The sequence below is a fragment of the Monodon monoceros genome, unplaced genomic scaffold, assembly GCF_005190385.1.
Source record: "Monodon monoceros isolate NGI ecotype Baffin Bay Population unplaced genomic scaffold, NGI_Narwhal_1 Super_Scaffold_12, whole genome shotgun sequence".
NCBI classification, from domain to species: Eukaryota; Metazoa; Chordata; class Mammalia; order Artiodactyla; family Monodontidae; genus Monodon; species Monodon monoceros.
In genome coordinates, this window is record NW_021703768.1 from 62125785 (window position 1) to 62140592 (window position 14808).

Genomic DNA, 14808 nt, shown 5'->3' on the forward strand with positions numbered 1-14808 from the left:
GTGGACCTTACTAAACATCCTGATATTAAATGAAATGACTAGATCACCAATATCCTGAAACAGGTAAATAATGCCATAAAATTACCTGAGATTCCTTCCCTAAAACCCCAGTAACCCTGACATAAGCAGAAAACAGACAGCAAAAGGACACCCAAACAGATTACACATGATAAGAGGAAAAGCAAAAACTGCAAACACAAAGACAAAAACTTTAAAACAAAGTCAAATTTAAGCAATGTTCTATACCACAGATTACTAGATAAGAACTTGAGATACTATATTTTCTGGTATGTGAATATAAGATGAGCAGATATCCTAATTTTACAAGGAGTTTTTCTAGAAAAATATATAGCATGAAAGTATAGTAATTCAGTTACAAAATTATAAAGCAAGAATATGTTATAATATTCTACTACTCCTGTTAAAAGTGTAAGATCATACAGTTAAAAAGAAATACAATGTCTATATGGCTAAAAAGAAATTTAATGCAGGCATACAGAATGACTATGGCAACAAAATAAGTTAAATCTATAAAAGCTGGGAGTTGACAAAAATTCTGTGATTAGTGTGTAGCATGTGGTATATTTTTGCTAAGAAAACTGCTGATGAGATGTAAAACCCGTAATACTGATATGAGGTTTTCTGTTACTGTGCTCCCCCACTAAGTCTTCAGAGCTAACCCTTTCATCATAAAGGGCATAAGATCCATGAAGTAACTTTTTAGTATTTGGGGGTGATGTGTAGCTGGGAAGCATCTCATCCATCAGCACACATGATTTAAAAAATACAGCAAAACAAAACATTAACAACAATTTAAAAACTCATGATGAGGTCAATTTTAAACCAATTTTTTGGAGCTATACGTGAAGCTAAGAGGACAATGTCTAAAACAGTAGTAGGCCAATCAAATAGGGACAACCATGTAAGAAGTGAAGCCATTTTCATGAGAGTATAGCATGGACTACTGATGATGACAGCACAAAAAGATAGAATCCTTACAGTGACTTATTTTCAAACAAGGAGTTATAAACCAGTCTCTCAAATTCTATGATATGAAAACATGAAAGGGACTACCATTTCATTTCCCTTAAATTTTAGATTTGTAGTTAATGTTTATTCTTGAAAATTAATAAATTTATTAGCTGTCAATCTTGCCCCAAATCACTGTTTTATTTATACAATTACACATATCTAAATTGAGAAAGATATATATCTTACTTTAAACTGAACAGATGCTTTAGAAGTTATTGTATAATTAGCACTGTACACAAACCTGAAATTCTCGAAGAAGAGTTGATATGTTGGCTTCATTTGCCAAGTTTGTCAAAATTTCAAGCTATGATAGAAAAAAGAGAAAGTAAACAGGTTAAAACACAAATAAAAAGGATGAATTTAATAAAGGTTATGCATTTAATAGAAAGGTAATTTCTGTTTTTAAAAAAAGTTAACACTATTACAAATGGGAGGCATTATACCCTTCAGGTGAACTTTGTCTCCCTACACCTACAAACAGAATAATTATATAGTGCCTAAAAGTAATTACAAAAAAGAGAATCATATGTCTTCCTCAGTTGTTTGTCCCAACTTTATAATTTATACCTAATTAACCTAAACAACTTAAGGTAGTTTTATTTCTTTTTCTTTTAATTAAATAAAGTTAGAAAACGACTTGCCCTCCATGTAATACCTCTATATTCCAGATACCAATTAATTCCCTTATTTAGTTTTTCTTCATCCTACCATCTCAAATATTTAGACAGTTTAATTCTCTCTTCCAGATTTATAGTTACAAGAAATATGCAATTAAAAGCTCATCTCCAATAGGCTTGCTAAAAATTTTCAGTTTCTACTCATAAAAAAGTATTCAATTAATCTGAAGGAAAGCTTCAAAAAGGAAAAATGGAACAGAAACAGATGGGACAAACAAAAAACAAAACACAAGATGTAGACATAAACACACTCATATCAATAATTACATTAAAAGTAAATGGTCTAATGCTCCAACTAAAAGGCACAGATTGTAGCAGTTCTTTATATATTCCAGATAGTAGTCAATTTTCAGATATATATACTGGAAATATTTTCTCCTAGATTATGAATTGACTTTTCATTTTATTTTGATGAGAACATTTTAATTTTTTGTACAATTTTAAAAAACAATCTCTAATGTACAGAAAAGGTAAAAAGCAGTTTTTATCTGAACCATTTGAGTCCAGAGTCATCAAAATGATACCACATCATCTCCAAACACATCTGTACATATTTTCTACAAACAAGGACACTGTCTTACAGACCACAATACAACCAAGAAAACCAGGAAATTAACACTGATACATCACATCTATGCAATAATAACTTACATTTAAATTTCACTAATTATCTCAACAATGTATAAAAGAAGAATCCAGATCCATATCATACATTGTATTTAGTTGCCTCTTTAGTCTCCTTCAGTCTGAAAGTTTCTCAACCTTTCTTTTGACCTTCACGAAGTGGACACTTTTGATGATTATGAACCAATTATTTTGTAAATTTATCCTTCAATTTGGGTGTGTCCTAGTTTTTCGTTTTTTGTTTTTTTGTGATTAAACTCAGTTTCCATGTGAAGAACCAATCATTCCAATATTTACTGAATAGTCTACTAATGAATAGTCCTCACTGGTTTACAATGTCTCCTCTGTTATATGGTACATTTTCATATGCAGAGATCTGTCTCCAGGCTTCATTTTCTATTCCACTTATTTTTCTATCTAAATATCATACTGTTTTAATCATCATAACTTTATACCCATAACTATATTCTATACTGTGGTTATCATTCCCTGAACACAACACTCTTTCATAATCCCTTGTGTTAGCATAAAATGTGCCTTTCTCCTATACCCAATGCTACAACCTCCCAATCAACTTACCTACCAACAACAAAAAAATTGACGAAATCATGTTATTCTTTTTAGATCCAATCAAACATCATCTTTTCCACCAGTCTTTTCTAAATATCCCAGAGAACTGGCCTCATCTTTCTCTTTTTCCACAACACTCAATTCAAACCTCTTTATCACTTAAAACACATAGTGCTGAAATTATCTGTTTCCATGTCTGTCTCCTTCACATACTGTGAGTTATTCAAGGTATAGGTAGCATGTCTTAACTTTGTATTATTAGAATGTAGCACAGTAATTATTATAAAATAATGTAGTTTAAAAAGCATAAAGAAAATCCCTCAATGTATCTATTAAAAAAAAAAAAACCACAGGTCTCCATTTTACAGATGCTAAACCAAAAGTTACAGCAACAGCGTCAAAGTAAACATGCATTAGAGTATCTGAAAAATAAGAGCATGCATACCTTCAGTATCTTGATCATAGTTGGATCGGTTGACCTAACATAAAAACTCTTCAGATAAGGTTCAAACATACCCTAGATTACAAAAATAAAAATATAAATACATTTATGGTACTAGTGTATTCATTTCTCTCTTGAATTTTGTGTTCACAATGTACATACCTTTCTTTGAATTGACATAGTTGCTATATTCTGTAGGACAATATACTGCACCTCCCTAGAAATTAAAGGAGAATTTTCACTGGGTATATTCTCCAATGAAATATCTTTAGGTAAACAATACATTAAAGAAAAAAAAATCAGCAATAAGACTCATACTGAGTGGAACTCTTAAATATAATATTGAAAAGTTTTTAGTAAATCTTAGATATTTATGCCTTCTTTTAAAAATACACTTTCCCTATAAACTATTAAATTAGATTGATTCATCACGAGGAAGAGTTAAAACAAATTTTATAATACTGTATTCCTAAGATGTAGAGTCAATACAGTAGCTGCTCTGAACACGTGCAAAGAAAGTATTCTTAGGGCTAATGGAACAAACATGACCACAGTGTTAATACAAACTCTTGACTGGAAGGCTCACCATGTGACTCAATTCTGCCCAGAGTGAAAGATATTTTTTTAAAAGCCATGTTATTTTACATCCAGTTATCTAAGAAATGAACATGGAACTGAATCTGGTATAATGCTTCATGTGAAAGATGCATTCCAGATCCTTCTTTGAACCAGCAATGGAAAACAAAAATTATTGAGCTGTTAAAAGGGAAAGAACGACTACGTATAAAGACAAAGGAAATAGTATCTTACTAAAGAATGGCAAAAGCCAAACCAGGGCTAAAGTTGTGGCACTAAGTTTGAGTATGGATGAAAATAAATATTTATCTTTCTCCTCCCAACTCCAATAGCATAAGTACTCAATGGAAAAAATTTTTTTAATTTAAAATAACTAATTACTGCAAAATATCCAGGGTAAGCTAAATAGCTTGAAACAATAGTATTCTTAAATATAGAAAACAAAACAAATGGCAAAATCTTTTTAAACACTGAAAGTATATGCCACAGGAACTCAAAGTTTTCTGAATTGTTGACCTGAACTGCAGAATTATAGAGAGGTAAAATTAAAGAGAAAAGTATTCTGCTATCTATCTATCTATCTACCTACCTACCTACTACCTACCTACCTATCTCCAGGAAATGAAAAGAGTATGCATTTCTTTAAAATAAGTAGCTATTAAGAACATAGCTCTTTTCTTAAATAGAACAAACTATAGTAATTAAATATTGTAACTTTTCAGGGAGCAGTAATTCTGTCATAAACTACATAATTCAGCATATGTATTGCTTTATATAAAGTCATGTATAATTACACTAAGTCAATCTGATAATACATTTAATATAGTTTTTCAGTGATTCCAGACTTAATAGAACTCCCAAACATTATTACTGTCACACCTAGAAATATCAAACACTAATACTAGGCTACTGGTAACAGCATAAACTATATGCCAAAAAAATATTTTCAACTTCTTTGGGCTTGAGGTTAAGAAACCTTCAATATTTAGCATTAACTTTGAGATCAGTAATCTAAAGGCTTTTATAATAATCCCCTTAAGTATGAAATCTCATTGATAAAATACAGTCAGAGCTGCATGTGAAATGCCTAAGAAACACATTTTATTTGTTCAAACATTACTTTTAAAGTAATACAAAAGAAAACACATAAAAAATCATGTCCTACCTATTGCTACGAAGTAAACGCACTAGTGATTTAGAAATAATGCCAGCTTCCGATTTTGGTGCTATGTGCCAATACAGCTGAGCAACTGCCATAACCACCTAAAAAGTAAAGCAGAGAACAATAAGAACTGTAACAGTTTCATACTACAGTTTCAAAGTATATTCTTACATATGATTTCCTTTAACTCCTACAAAATTGCTGTGAAATAAGATGAATATGTTGTTACCCTATGTAGCAGGTTGAATAGTGTTCCCCTAAGAGTGTCTACCCTCAGAATGTGACTTTATTTGGAAATAAAGTCTTTGCAGATGTTATTAAGGCAATGACCAAGGTGAGATCATACTTGATTGGGGGGCCCTAAATCCAATGTGAGTGTCCTTATCAGAGACAGAAAAGGACACACAGAGAAGAGGCAGTATGAAGATGGAGGCAGAGACGGCACTGAGGCATGTAAGTCAAGTAATGCCAAAGACTGCTGGCAACCACCAGAAGCTAATTTCTCCCTAGAGCCTCCAGGAGGAACCAATCCTGTCGACAACTTGATTTTTAGACTTCTGGCCTCCTGAAATGTGAGAGAATACATTTCTATTGTTTTAATCCACTCAGTTTTTGGTAATTTGTTACGGCAACCCTAGGAAGCCAATAAATCCTCAGAAAAGAAAATGAATGTTAAACGAACTACCCAAAGTCTGACAGCCAATACGGCAAGGCTCAACACACACTCCAAATGCCATACTCTTCCTAGTGCTGCTGCTGCTCCGAGACGGAATGAAACCAGACACTTAAAGATAACAGCAGTAAGTAGGTTAAAATTTTAAAATCCAAAGAAGGTCAGTATATTTAAGTTTTAATTAAGGGGACTCTATTAAAACAATTCCTCTAAAACAGCAGCATTTGAAATGATCTTGCTTTTCAAAATGCAGAACCTTAAAAATAGTCTTTGGTTCAAAGCTATTATAGGGGTAATCAGAATTTCTCTGTCATAAAATATAAGAGTACTATGTTTCCCCTACATGCCTCTACACTTAGATCCAGAGATCAAAAGTCCAGACTTCCCACTTGCTGAAAGTATCCAGTTCAGCATGTGGCAACTGCAGATAGAGACCTACAGAAATTAATCATCTTACCACCTTTGGTTAGGAAGATATATTAATACTACTTTACTTCTGCTTGAACTATAAAGTTCTAATAAATATATGGCAGGAGTTTTACATATGCCTAAAGAGTATACAGTACCTGAGGGTGCTCGAAACAAAAAGAGTTTCTTCTAAAACTAAGAAACATTTTTAAAAAATAGAGTTATAGGATCCTCAAGTTACTGCTGTATGGTATTTTTGTGTACATTTTTTTAGATGACTGATTTATAGCTTTCAGACATTACTTGGGGATTTGAGGAGTTTAAGGATATCTTATTTCTTCACTTGTGATCTACAAATACACTTTAATTATACAACAAACTTCTGAATTTAAAATCTTAGTAAGAAAAACTCAATTAATGATTGACTTAATCTACAAATAGGTGACAGTCATTTTTTTTTAAATATTAAAGCATACAGGTGGCTAATAAGTATTAGCATATGATAGAAGAGAAAGCTGAAGCTTAATAAACTGTACTTTCTATATGTGTCAATGTTTTTAAGATTCTAGATTCCACTTAGTATGTCATCTGTTCTGATACATTAATTAGGGCACTCCCAAACACAAAAGGGATAAAGGATCTTCTTTTCCCCAATATTTACAAATCTAACAGTTTTTAGATCTCTTCAATACCCCAAATTTGACATTTATAGTCTAATTTGTAAAAGCCATGAGGGAAGCTCCCATAACTCCAAACTCCAAAACAACTAAAAATATACCTCATAGGCCTTCAGCAGTTACATTATGTATGTTCATAAGAAAGTACATCCTACAAGAACTTTTCTATTTCTAACCATTCCTCCTCTATCATCTCACCTAGACTGTCCAAATAGCCTCCCAACAGTGCTTCCAGTATCTCTTATCGCCAATTCAATCTACACAGCACTGACAGACTAAGTTTCCTGAACAAATTCTCAAAGTCTCTCTTGCAAGTTGAGAATAAGGCTAAACAAAAGAACCTCTATTCACAATTCTTCAAAAGTCAACCTTTATATATATTTAGCATCATCAAATAAGCAGGATACTAAAAGGTACTGGAACAAAAAATAAACTACCTCTATTTGGGACACAATCAAACAAGAGGGGAACCAAAACATACTGGTACAAAAAGTACAAACTACCTCTATTTGTTTCACTATTCAAGAACATTTTTCATCAGTGAGTATTTGAACTATAAAACCAATTTCCAAGACAAAGTTAAATTAACAGTGAGTCAATTATAAAATAGTTTTAGGTGGCAAGTTACAGTACTTAAGTACCACCAGGTCAAGCGAGAGATTACTAAAATATAAGCATATTTTACAACATTAATAAAATAACATATGTGTTATTATTGTACATAGTACTTAATCATGATTTAGAAACTAAATACTAGGTATTAGATAAAAACTTCCTAAGATAGATATACAAAGCTCTAGGGACCAAATTCTCAAGCATCAGAAAACAAAGGAAACTCTCATTTTCAAAGTTTTTACTACTTGAACTGAACGATTCATTAAGAATTTTTTTTAATTGAAAGAAGTTTAAGAAAATGTTGAACTTGAATTCATCAAGCCTTACACAAAACTTCCAGTTAACAGGAAACACAGGATATAGAAAAGGAAGCAACCAGACAAATCCAGAGGTACATTCTGCAAGACTTGAGAGGTTTAAAAGATGTAAGAACCAGACCCAATGCAGCTGGTTTAGATGAACGAGTTATAAAAGAATTTAAGACAAATTGGTATTAAATGAGATGAAATTTTACTGAAATAGAAATAGAGAACTGACTAGAAAAAAAAAACAGGTTAAAAAATACTACGTGTACTATAATTTTTATCTTGGTTTTAAAAATATATATATGTATAGACATACACACATGTGAAATAGGTACATTTATGCAGAAAAAAATCTGGAAAAAACTGCATTAAGATATTATAACAGTGATTCCTGAGTGATGGGAATGTAATGGTTTAATTTTATTAAATTTTGCTAGTCTGTATTTTCTAATTTTCTACTGTGCACATGTATTCTTCTAAAATAAAAGGGTTATTTAAAATAAAAAGATGTAAACAACAACAACAAACTTAGGACCCAAGTAAGGATGATTTTTAGTTATTCCTACCAGCTAAAATTTTTATATGAGGCATTATGCTAGGTGCTTTTACTATATGTTAGTCTCTTCAAAACTCTTTTCAGGTAAATACAAATATTATGGACTGATACCAGATTAAGTACTCACAACAACAATCCAGTAGTAGAGAACTATACACAGTCCTCCAATCAACTGGTAAACATCTTGAACTTATATCTTAGGAAACCAATTAACAAAACCACAAAAAGGAAATGAAGTCCAGTAGGCATACAGCTACCAAACCAAGTAATCCTATTAAAACCTGCTTTTTAGTATATAAACAAAAAAACTAACAAATGCTCCATTAGCACACTCAGAAATAAAGACTTATTTACTGAACTTACATATTTTTAACCACTGTTTTAAAAAAAAATCTGTGAATTATTTCTTATAGTGGTTTTTACATACCGCTGCATTCCTGCTCTGAAGCAAAGGCTTTGTACTCCGAATTAAAAGTCTATGGTCTGGATCCATAGTATATGGCTTCTTCCCTTTGTCAGTCTTTTCCTTCTGTTCCTCATCAGAATCATAGAAATCCTTTTCCTTGTCCTCTAGACCATCACCCTACGGGAAAGAAATCCAATCCCAAGATTAGTTCAGACCTGGGACAGCCCAAATATTACACAAAGAAAACTTTTTAAAAAACATTTACAATAATGATAATATTTTACTATAGAATACTACTGTTGAAGCAATTTGAAATTATTATGTTACCTATATGGAAGAAAGGCCTTGCTTTTTCTCATATTTTATGACACAATAACTGTCTTTTAGTGCAATAGATAATACTTTTATATTATATAGTAAACCTCTGAAAATATTAAATTACCATAGAAATACCCACAGCTGCCCAAAGGGAAAACCTAACCATTAAATTCTAACAAAGCCGAGGATAAGAGACTACCCAAAACCTGAAAACTGTTTCCATAAATTATCAGTCACTCTGTAACTGAATCAAAGGGTCAGAAGAAAGAAGAAAATTGTTTGGACTGCAACACACATAAAAGAAATGATTAATAAAGTTTGACAGGTTAAAAATTGGTAATTAAGCAGATCCCTGTGTTGTCAAGACTCAGCTAGAGATTTATGTGTATCCCTGAGAGTTGATTCTATGTTTTTGTTTTGTACTTTTCATTTGAATTCTTTATTATCTCTGTCAATAAAATCAGCCTATAGGTATTTAGTCCTAAAAATAAATAAACAAACAAATGAAAAAAATACACAAAGACAATAATATTTAAGTGGATCCAATGCAACTACCATTTAGAGGTAATTTCTGTTACCAAGTACCTGAAACATACTTTCCACTTCTGGGAAGATGGAATAGATATACTTTTTCCTATTCCTCTTGCTAAGTATAACTAGAAACCCAAGATATTATATATAAAACAAATATAAAAAAGAAAAGACAGAGAAGAAGAAAGACTGGATAGGGATCTCAGGATCCAAAGAATGACACAACAGTGAGTTCCCTGGATTTTCATTTTTACCTCATATATCAAAGACTGGGTGGAAGAGAAGTGGGTAACACAGAAAACCAACAAGTATAGATGAAACAAACCCTCCAAAAGCCTGTTCTCTGTAGCCAAAGGACCAAGAAAGGGAAATGGAAAGTCTAGCAAGACAGAAAACTTTTTAAGAAAATAACTGCTCTAGTGCAGCCAACACTAGAGAAAAAAACCATGACCTTACCCCTAACCCCACCAGCAAAAGCTGACATGCAGAGCCTAGATTTCCACCCCTCCCCACAGGATGTAATAAGAGCCCCGACTTTCCCACTGGGGTGGTATCAGAAAAGGCCAAGATGGAACTGAGACTTTAATCCCCACCAGTTAATGAGGCACCTCCATGGTGGGGAGACCAAGCAGGGAGCTTGGACATCCAAGCCTACCTATCAGTCGAGGTAACTTTATCCCTCCCCACTGGGCTAGTACAAGAGGATGCTTAGTGGACACTTCTCTCAGGACTTGAAACATCACCAGCCAGTGGTTAACAAGGACACACCACTCTGTGGTGTCAGTGGAAGACACATGTGGAACAGTAATGAGGCACTTCTATACCTCCCAACCAGAAAGCTATCAGGGGAATAATAGTGGGGAGCCAGGTCCCACATTCACCCACAGTAATAATGAGCACAATCTACCTGAGATATCAATGGAGGCTGAGTGGGGAACCAGGATTTCTACCATGACCTGGCAGTAATGAGGTGGCATGCACCCCACCCTTCTCTGCTGGAATGGTGTCAAACAAACCAAGCTAAAACTGAAGGCTTGAATAAGATCCATAATCTCATAATATCCAAAACATCCAGGTTTGGGGAAAAAAAAAAATCACTCACCATTCCAAGAGCCAGGTAGATCCCAAACTGGATGAAAAAAGATAAACAGTAGATGCCAACACTAAGATGATAGGGATATTAGAGTTATCTAATAAAGATTTTAAAGCAACCATCATAAAAATGTTTCAGTGAGCAACTAGGAACACCCTTGAAACAAATGAAAAACAGAAGGTTTTAGAAAAGAATTATAAAATCTAAACAAAGAAATAGAAGCTATAAAGAAAGACCAACAAGAAAGGTTACAACTGAAAAATACAGGAACCAAAATTAAACAATAAATGGGATCAAAAGCAGTACTGAGAGGACCAGGAAACCATCAGTGAATTAGAACACAGAACAACAGAAATTACCCAATCTGAACAAAAGAGAAGAATGGAGAATGGAATGGAAGACCCATGTGTCTCCTCTCCAAACCCCCAAAAAAGAAATCTTTTTCCATGCAGGAGCTGGTTAGTAGTGATCTTGAAGAGACAGCTGGCAGCGGAAGTCTTACCAAGAGGAATAAATCTTTCCCCAGAGAGGGAACCAGTTAGTGACCCTGAAGAGTCAGGAAACAAGACGGTCCCCAAGAAATAGAGGAAATTCTCTTCCAAGGAGGAGCCACTCAGCAGTGGACCTGAAGAGGCTGCTGCCAGCAGGAGCAGCAGCTCCAAGAAAAATAAAAAGCTCCGAAAGCTGTCCCAGGAAAATTAGAATGGACATTTCCCTAGTAGGGCATAACTTGCAGAGATATTTCCCAACCCATCCCCTATAGTCCAATAAAAATTAAAAACAAACACACGAAGGACAAAGATAAGGGGGAAAAAAAAAAAAGAACTTCAGGGACCTGTGGAACTATAACAAAACAGCTAAAATATCCTATCATCTGAACCCTGGAAAGATTCAGATGGTGGGTGGGGCTTACAGAGTACTCCAAGAAATAATGGCTGAAAAATTCCTAAAAATTTGGCAAAAGACCTAAAAGTACAGATGGAATAAAGTGAGTAAATCCTAAACAGGATAAACCCAAAGAAATACAAAACAAGACATATAAGTCAAACTTCTGAAAACTAAAGATGAAGAAAAAGATCTGGAAAGCAGCATTACGGAAAGGACACTTGAGAGGATGAGGTAATGGATCCGGGAGTGTCAGTGACAAGGATGAAAATGCAGGATAGATTCAAGAACTACTTAGAAGCTGAAGTCAACAGGATGCAGCGACTGAACGTGAAGAACAACATCGGGGCACTTAACAAGGATATGCCCCCACTCCCAGCCTGGATGACAAAGCAGGTGATGATACTGCCAGTCAAGGTAATCTTGTCTGGGAGTATCTCTCTTTTGCAAGGCTCCCTGCTAAACAAACATCCTTAAAAGATAGTCCAGAACAAAACCTATCTATGCCATTACACAGAAGAGCAGAAAAAATGAGAAAAACGCATGAAGGATTATCTCCCAAGTGTTTATTTTGTTCATGACTGATCTGCCCCTATTCTTCAAAGTGAACCTTCTTTTTACAATTAACAATTTCCCCCAGCAAAAAAAATTTATAATTCGTGATCTCTAATCATTTTTCCTTCAACATGGCATAGCATTTTTTTAAAAAAACATTTATATAGCTAGGTACAGAGTTCTTAGGGTTGACAACAAAAGCACAGCCCATAAAAGAGAACACTGATAAATTGGATTTCATCAAAATTAAAAACTCCTGTTCCATTAAAAAAAAAAACCTCTTAAGAGGAAAAAAAAAAACAAATTACACATTGGCAGAAAATATATGCAACTACATATGAAACAAGGGGCTAGTATCTAGAATATAAAGACCACTCCCAAAACTCAACATTTAAAAAAACAATTCAGTTTAATAAAGGGCAAAAGATATTCTTACGGACTGAACTGTGTATCCCCTAAAATTCACATGTTGAAGCCTCAATGCGACCATATGCTAAAGTTGGGACCTTCAAGGTTAAATCAGATTATATCAGTGGTTCCCTAATCCAATACAACTGGCATCCTTATAAGAAGAGAGAAAGGCATATGAGAACACAGCAAGAAGGCAGCCATCTGCAAGCCAAGGAGAGGAGCCTTGGGAGAAACCAAACCTGCTAACACCTTGACCTTGGACTTCTAGCCTCCTGGAGGAATTGTGAGAAACTATGAGAAATAAATTTCTGTTTATTTAACCAGCCTGTGGTATTTTGTTATGGCAGCTCTAGCAAACTAATACAGACATCAGTAAACGATTATTAAAGGAGATATACAAATGGTAAACAAAGCACATGAAAAGATAATCAACTTCATTAGCTAATAGGGAAATGCAAATTAAAACCACAGCAAGGTGGTTTTGTTATGGCATACATATCAGAATGGCTCTCATCTAAAATTAAACTTAAAAATAGTGACACCACCAAATGATAGTAAGTAAGTCCAGGAAAAGGATCACTCATATGCTGGTGGTGAATGTAAAAGGTTACAGTCATTCCAGCAGGTTGTCAGTCTCTTACAGAACTAAACCTGTATTCACCATACAACCCCCAAATTGCACTCTTGGGCATTTATCATTGGGGAAATGGAAATTCTCAAAAAGATCTCTACACAAAATATTCATAGCAGTGTTATTCCTATTAGCCAAAATGGAAACAACACAGATGTCCTTCAATGGATGAATGGTTAAACAACTGGTTAAGCAAATGGTTAAACATCTATGCCATGGAATACCATTCAGAAATAAAAAGAAACAAATGACTGATACACACAGTGCTGATTAATCTCCAGAGAAGTACACTGAACTTGAGAGAGCAAAATTAATCCTAAAAGGTTACATACTGTATGATTCCATTTATATAGCATTCTTGAAATGACAAAATTATAGAGATGCAGAAGAAATTAGTGGTTGCCAGGGGTTAAGGGGGAGCAGGGTTAAGCACAGGGAAGAAAATGGGTTTAACTATAAAATGGTAACATGAAGGATACTTGTGATAGAAATGTTCTGAATCATGACTGTATCAACGTCAATATCAAGGTTGGAATACCTTACTATAGTTTTGCAAGATGTCACCACTGGAGGAAAATGAATAAAGGTTACACCAGACCTCTCTATATTATTTCTTACAACTGCATGTGAATCTACAGTTACCTTAAAAGAGAACATTTAATTAAATAAAATTAAGGAGAAAAAAATCAGTAAATCACTTGAAAGCAATTTGCATATATTTATTGTTAGATAACAATAAAATAAATTATTTAAATTGTTATAGGTTAATATCACTTAATGAATTATGTTTTCCTTGTTAAGTGCTTACAGTTAGGGCACAATCTTTGCTTAAATATCACTGAAAACACTTTTCATCAAAAAATATGACCTTTAGTTTTCTTAGAAGTAAGCATAATATTATCTGAGTGTTTTTTAAATCCACAATAAAAACAAAATCTTAAGAAATTCTCCAAACAAAAGAAACTCACCAAATTTATGCTTTGAAAACAAAAGGCACTTTAAAAGTAATACCCATATTTAAAAGTAAACTATAAATTAAAACATTTATCATCTTCTCTGAATACACAATTCAAAACAAATTACTTGTCTCTTAGTGCTTAAAAAAAAAAAAAGGACTATAACTGAGACATACTTTTCTATCAAGGCCAGACTTGAGGGTCTTTCTCCTTTATGGAGTTTCAGACTAAACTTATTCTATTAAGTGCATTAATAAACCAATAAAATGATACACAAATAATCTCACTCTTTAAGCATAAGCACTCACCTACAATCTTTACTGAACGTTAATCAAACAAATGTTCAAAATATACCTAAAACTAACTGGTATATGATGAAACGGCTGTATTAACACAGCGCTTTCCAGTTCTCCTTCTCTACTAACACTTTACTAAAGTTCAATTACATTATTTTAATAAATATTTGTATTGTTTATTTTACTGTACAAGTATTTAGGATTATGGTAGTAATTACAGTAAAAAGATTATAAAGGAGCATTTTTTTTTCATTAGTATCTTTCCCACATCCAAAGATTTTACAAAGCTATTAAGTAAAACTTCTACAGATTAATGCTTCATGATATGTTTTATTAAAGACCTGTAAATTAATTCTTAACATTTAACATTAAATAAATTAGTATAATTTACTAAAATGAAAGGGATTCT

The 14808-nt window shown here is 33.3% G+C and overlaps 1 protein-coding gene across 4 annotated transcripts in view; it reads right to left on the reverse strand.

The window, feature by feature from the left end:
- AP3B1 (adaptor related protein complex 3 subunit beta 1) overlaps positions 1-14808 on the reverse strand; it is a 276335-nt gene that overhangs the window by 149735 nt on the left and 111792 nt on the right. For all 4 annotated transcript variants that reach the window (XM_029215628.1, XM_029215632.1, XM_029215630.1 and 1 more), the window contains exons 8-12: positions 8745-8900; positions 5087-5184; positions 3508-3562; positions 3349-3420; positions 1274-1336 (exon numbers count right to left, since the gene is read on the reverse strand). In XM_029215628.1, the coding sequence (XP_029071461.1) occupies positions 1274-1336; positions 3349-3420; positions 3508-3562; positions 5087-5184; positions 8745-8900 (444 nt within the window). The remainder of the gene's footprint in view (positions 1-1273; positions 1337-3348; positions 3421-3507; positions 3563-5086; positions 5185-8744; positions 8901-14808) is intronic.